This window comes from Bufo bufo, chromosome 2 (genome assembly GCF_905171765.1).
Source record: "Bufo bufo chromosome 2, aBufBuf1.1, whole genome shotgun sequence".
NCBI classification, from domain to species: domain Eukaryota; kingdom Metazoa; phylum Chordata; class Amphibia; order Anura; family Bufonidae; genus Bufo; species Bufo bufo.
Window position 1 is genome coordinate 506,746,130 of NC_053390.1, and position 6,733 is coordinate 506,752,862.

The window sequence follows — 6,733 nt, forward strand, 5'->3', positions numbered from 1 at the left end:
CTCACAGTTCAGTCTGCTCCTGTGCTGGATCCAACCGACGAAAAGGACCAGCACAGGAGCAGAGAAGCCATATAACAGATCATATTTACTTATATGATCTGTTATATGGCTTGTGATTCGATTTTTTAAAAATCAGCAACCTGCCAGCGACAATCATTGGCTGGCAGGTTGCTGATGCAATTCTCCTCGAACTTTTGCCGGCCCGCGATGCGCATGCGCGGGCCGGCTGTGACCGAAATCTCGCGTCTCGCGAGAGGACGCGCCGGCGCGTCCACTCGGAATGAAACAACCACCTCCAGGACGCGTCTGTGCGTACAGCGGTCCGGAGGTGGTTAGTCTTCTTCTGGTGAAGCCATTCCTTTGTTGATTTGGATGTATGCTTTGGGTCGTTGTCATGCTGAAAGATGAAGTTCCTCTTCATGTTCAGTTTTCTAGCAGAAGCCTGAAGGTTTTGTGCCAATACTGACTGGTATTTTGAACTGTTCATAATTCCCTCTAGCTTAACTAAGGCCCCAGTTCCAGCGGAAGAAAAACAGCCCCAAACCAGTATACTGCCACCACCATGCTTCACTGTGGGTATGGTGTTCTTTTGGTGATGTGCAGTGTTTTTTTTGCGCCAAACATATCTTTTGGAATTATGGCCAAAAAGTTTAACCTTGGTTTCATCAGACCATAACACCTTTTTTCACATGCTTTTGGGAGACTTCAGATGTGTTTTTGCAAAATGTAGCCTGGCTTGGATGTTTTTCTTCGTAAGAAAAGGCTTTTGTCTTGCCACTCTACCCCATAGCCCAGACATATGAAGAATACGGGAGATTGTTGTCACATGTACCACACAGTCAGTACTTGCCAGATATTCCTGCAGCTCCTTTAATGTTGCTGTAGGCCTCTTGGTAGCTTCCCAGACCAGTTTTCTTCTCGTCTTTTCATCAATTTTGGAGGGACGTCCAGTTCTTGGTAATGTCACTGTTGTGCCATATTTTCTCCACTTGATGATGACTGTCTTCACTGTGTTCCATGGTATATCTAATGCCTTGGAAATTCTTTTGTACCCTTCTCCTGACTGATACCTTTTAACAATGAGATCCCTCTGATCAGGGCCGGATTAAGAGCATCATGGGCCTGGTGCTGAGGATTTTGCTGGGCCTTTTTATGGAACTGCACTCAGTGTCTTAATTACACTTAATTAAAGTATTTTGTTCCTGCAACTACCCCTTCATTTGGCGTCTATCTTGGCAACATGGAGGGGGACCACGGGAGGGGGACCCTGAGGGTGGGGGCACCCTCAGGGCACTATAGTGTCAGGAAAACCGCTTTGTTTTCCTGACACTATAGTGATCATTTAACATGACTATGAAGATGACTGTTTTCTAGCTGCTGTGGACTGTGGACAACAGCAGCTAGAAACAGTAATTTTCATAGAGCTGTGTTATGATTTATGGACACAGCTCTCAGCATGCTTAGCCAGCCTTCTATCTGGCTGTGCTTCTTGAGAGTCACAGTCCACAGACTCAGAAACAGCCTGTGTACTGTGACTCTCAAGATGCAAAGCCAGATAGAAGGCTGGCTAAGCATGCTGAGAGCTGTGTCCATAAATCATAACAGCACTATGATTGCCCTCCCTTCCAACTGGATGAATTTATCTGATACCTGCTCCAGAAGCTCCTGCTGTCTCGCGGGCTGGTGTGGCTGAGCGCTGTGGGCCGTGTGCTGGTTGAAACTGCTGAGCAGGTTGTACACAGCGCAGCGTGCAGGAGGGATAACCGCGGGCGCACTGAGGTCATATCCGGCGTGCCGGCATTACAGGAACCGCACCAGCTGCTCTGACGTCCTGCCGCCGGATATCCTGTGACGTATATCCGGCGGCAGGACGTCAGAGCAGCTGGTGCTGTTCCTGTAATGCCGCGGCCCGCCGGATATGACCTCAGTAGTGATGGGAAGTTCGGTTCAAATGAACCGATTCATGAATTGGATCTTCGGTTCACTTGCTGAGTCACTGACTGCTGAGCTGACTCGCAAGTGAACCGAAGACTCTAGGTGCCGGTGCGCATGAGCAGATGCTATCCATTCGATTCACTTGCTGCTGCTGACTCAGTCGGCTCTTCAGCTCTCTAATGAGTGAGTCCGGATCAGGAAGAGTGATTGATTATAGTGATAGTGAAGGGAAGCTGAGGCTGACGCCGGACAGGAGGACTCAGGACAGGAGTCAGGAGCGGTCACTGTGGTGTGCATTGTTGTCTGTTGTGCATTGTTACCCACGGTGACAACAGTCTGACACTGACAGTAGTACAACGAACCAAGTGAAGTGAAATGTGAATGCAGCACAGGGAAAACTATGTGCTGAATTGATAACAGTATTACAGTAACACAGTCACTGGCTGATAATAAAATAGTCTCCACTTAACGGAATCCATAAAGGAGATGTGAACCCACCCTTAGTTATATAGCTACTGAACGAGATGCCTTTAACATATATATCTCCTGAGAAGCCAATTTGATCCTAAAGGGTTAATTCAACCTGTAATCTAAACTCTGTGTCATCTGTCACTTCTCTTATCTCTCTGCTCCTGTCCCTTAATCTTATCACTGCTGCAACAAAAGCAGCCGAGAGCCTCAGTGTAACCTGTTCTAGACTCTGACTCACGGCTCTTTTAACTCAAAGAATCGAATGAGTCTCTAACTAATCGGATCTTTAGATTCTTTTAACCTGAGACTCATTCGATTCATTTCTATTCTTAGACTCCCTGTACTACTCCGAAGACTCAGAGCTGCTAGTGCTTGCCTTGCCTCAGCTCTGATTGGTTGGTGGGCGGGGAGGGGAGGGGCTGGCAGAAGCAGCTTCCACTCTAGGATCATATTACGCTCCTCCCGAGTCCCTCCCTCAGGCTCCTCCCTGCTGCCAGCATGAGGTGAGCGTCTCTGCATTGTCTGTGCGCTATGTGACGCTGCGCTGTGTACAACAGAGGACTTTTAGCGCGGGCCGCTCCCGACGGCCTTTTGGCTGGCGGATGGGCCTATTTTATGGTAGGGGCCTGGAGCTGCAGCTACATCAGCCCCTACGTTAATCCGGCCCTGCCTCTGATGCTTTGGAAGCGCTCTGTGGACCATGGCTTTTGATGTGGGATGCGACTAAGAAAATTTCAGGAAAGACCAACTAGAGCAGCTGAACTTTATTTGGGGTTAATCAGAGGCACTTTAAATGATGGCAGGTGTATGCTGACTCTTATTTAACGTGATTTTGAATGTGATTGCTTAATTCTGAACATAGCTACATCCCCAGTTATAAGAGGCTGTGCACACTTATGCAACCACATTATTATTATTTTTTTTTGTTTTCTTCCCTCCACCTAAAAGATTTCAGGAAAAAGTTCTGAAATTATTTATCTTTGTCTCATTTTTTTACAGCACAGAAACCTGACATTTTAACAGGGGTGTGTAGACTTTTTATATCCACTGTAATACAACCGGATCTGTTCATGGCGGATGCATGCGGTTGTATTGTGGATCCGCAAAAAAACGCTAATGTGAAAGTAGCCTAACACTGCTGGCACCTCCACATCATGGACTGTCCAATTTGGACCTAACTGTAGTTTAACAGGGGTGTGTAGACTTTTTAGATCCACTGTAGATAACTTGTGTTACGGTGTTAAATTTGGGTTGAGAGAATATCAGACTATAGCCCCCTATTGCCTTATAGTATAGGTGGTGGCAGCTATTGTGATATAAAATATTGGGGTGTTAGAATCTAGGGGAATAAGTTAGCATAATTCCGTCATCTAGAATAGGTGGGTGAGAATTTCTGTGGTAACTTGATGAGCTCACTAGTATAATTCACCCCAGGGACGTGACCTGAGAGTAGGGATCATGTCAGATTGGTGGCAAGCAGTGGGATAGTGTTCTTGTTTTTACACTGTTAAAGACGTTAAGTGTTTGGGTTAATAAATGAACCCTTACACTTAAAGGCTGGAGTATCCTTGGGAAGGATACGACAGTTCACAAGGAAGGACTCAGTGCATACTAATTGTCTGCAGAACAGACACCCCCTTCTCTTGTTTTCTTTCCTGTCTTTTATTTGAGAAAACCGCTGCTAGGATGGCAGATGTGTATAGGAACAGGACCAAAGCTAATCTGCTGGTACTCTGTGCGGAGAGATGGCTGGACACAACAAACCAGACCTGATACAAGCATTGATGCCGTTTGAAACACAGTTCCATCTTTCTGTGGAACCAGAGCAGGGACCTTCAGCCTCTGAGGAACAGACAGAAGATCCTATTCAGGAACTGGCTGGGCGGGACAGTACCAGTGCTCAAAGCTCTAATTCTCCAGCAGATTGGTGCCTGTGATCCTAATCTGAGGGCGCAGCTGTGGTTGCAAGAGCGCCAAGCAGAGCGAGAAGCTGCAGAACGCCAAGCAGAGTGAGAAGAACGCCAAGCAGAGCGAGAAGCTGCAGAACGCCAGGCAGATCGGGACTACCAGCTAAGGTTGAAACAAATGCAGCTACAAAGTGCTTCATCGTCACCCCAGGGTGAGTCCACGGACACTGTATCTTTTAAACCTTGTCTAGATTGCTTCCCTGTCATGAAGAAAGACAGTGATCTGGATGTTTTCCTCAAACGTTTTGAAAAGGTCTGCAGGCAATTCCAGCTACTCCCTGCAGAATGGGCTAAGTATCGGACTCCAGGACTAAGAGGCAAAGCACTGGAGGTGTTTGCAGCATTGACCACGACTATGGATCAAGATTATGAGGCTATTAAAAATGCCTTAATACAACGGTTTAACATCACCCCAGAGGTATACCGAAAACAGTTTAGGACTTTACAGCGCACAGGTACTGACAACTACTCAGACCTGGCGGTTGGACTAAGGAACCATTTCAGGCAGTGGACCCAGGGATGGGGTGTTACCACTTTGGAAGCTTTGGATCTGATGCTTCTGGACCAGTTCCTCCACACCTGTTCTATGGAAGTGAGACTGTTTATCCTAGAACAGGAGCCCAGGACCCTGGATAAAGCTGCCCAGTTTGCGGATGTATGTGCTGCCAGTCGAGTGCCAGAGGCACGGAAGCCTGCTGTGCCAGGTTGGAAGGGGGCAAAACCCCCTGTTAACACCTTTACCGGTACTCGCATATCTAGAGGAGTTACCCCTGCCCAAGTCCCCAGGCCTGCTGTGGATAACCGCAGGTGTTTTGTGTGCAACCAAGTCGGGCATATCAGCACTGCTTGCACAGAAAAGAGGAAAACCACCCCTTTGCCCAAACCATCTATTTCATCCCCAGCAGTTTTGTTTGTGGGTGGGAAACAGAGGGCATCTTTTGACAATTTACAAGCGGTCACTGTGGGCAACACAGTCACCATGGGACAGAGGGACACTGGTGCCGAGATGACCCTCGTGCACCCAGAGCTTGTCAACTCAGAAGACCTCATCCCCGGAAGAACTCTAACCGTTGCTGGAGTTGGAGGTCTAACCCCTGCTTTACCCATGGCCCGAGTTTACCTGGATTGGGGGGCGGGAATAGGGATGATGGAAGTGGGGGTGACAGATAAGATTCCCACTAATGTGCTACTAGGAACTGATCTGGGATGTTTAGTCTCCAGGTATATTCCCTCAGACATTGAGGAGGATGCCGGCGAGTGTGCAACCCCATCTGAGGTGGCACCAGTCGCATATGGTGATATTGAGACCGTGCCTACTACATGTGATAACTCTGTGTTTACTTATGTGCTAGAATTGCATAATGATACTGTGCCTAGTGATAACCTGAACATAGTAACCAATGCATTGGTTGAAGTTTGCATAACTAACAATAATGTAGAAGGTGATACGTGTCCATCAAAAGATAATGGCTTGTGTAGCGGTTTAGTGGCAGGAAATGTCATAGAGATGCATGAAGTTCCTATCACATCCACATCCACCCTCCTCCACCGAGAGGGGGAGAATTGTGTGTCCATTTCTTCTGTAACCAGCAGTCAGGGTGCCCAGGAGACCAACTCAGGTCTAGGTTTCGGGCCCCCTACTGTCTTGGCTAAGAAACGGAGTGAGCTTGCAGTCCATAGCCAGGGGCTGGTATTAGTCAGAATGTGGTGTTCTCCACCAGCACAGACGCAGACGGTTGCTTGTTTCAGACCGCCCTACACACTGATGACAGTCTGCAGAAGCTGCGGGAGATGGCTGGTCAGACCCCTGAGGGGGAAGACAAAGAAATCATAACCTGGGACCAGGGGAGGCTGTATAGGCAAAGTATTCCCACTGGCCCCCAACAGCATATCTTTAAAGACAGGCAACTAGTGGTACCTCGGCAGTTTCATGAGCAACTCCTACGGATTGCCCACGAGATACCACTAGCTGGTCGTGGTGACCAGCTAGTGGTATCTCGTGGTGGATAAGTAAAACGAAAAGCCGTTTAAAACATAACTTTTACTGGCCCGGTTTGGGGAATGATGTGGCAGATTACTGCCATTCCTGTATTGTGTGCCAAAGGATGGGGAAGGCAGGACCTGTGCATCGGGCCCCCCTCATCCCTTTGCCCATCATTGAGGAGCCTTTCCAGAGGATTGCTGTGGATATTGTGGGGCCCTTGGCCGTACCCAGCAGCTCGGGAAAACGCTTCATCTTGACGGTCATGGATTATGCCACACATTACCCAGAGGCCGTCGCATTATCATCCATCAGGGCTGACAAGGTGGCAGATGCACTTCTCACCATCTTTTCCCATGTGGGATTCCCCAGAGAGATG

The 6,733-nt window shown here is 48.1% G+C and overlaps 1 protein-coding gene across 1 annotated transcript; it reads left to right on the forward strand.

Moving 5' to 3' along the window:
- The first annotated feature begins 4,578 nt into the window (after positions 1–4,578).
- Positions 4,579–6,207, forward strand: LOC120990950. The gene has a single exon (XM_040419841.1). It carries the CDS (start codon positions 4,579–4,581, stop codon positions 6,205–6,207), a length of 1,629 nt encoding a protein of 542 aa, XP_040275775.1.
- The last annotated feature ends 526 nt before the right edge of the window (positions 6,208–6,733 follow it).

Coding starts and splice junctions, on each gene's coding strand:
- LOC120990950 (XM_040419841.1), top strand. CDS start 4,579: ATGAAGAAAGACAGTGATCTGGATGTTTTCCTCAAACGTTTTGAAAAG.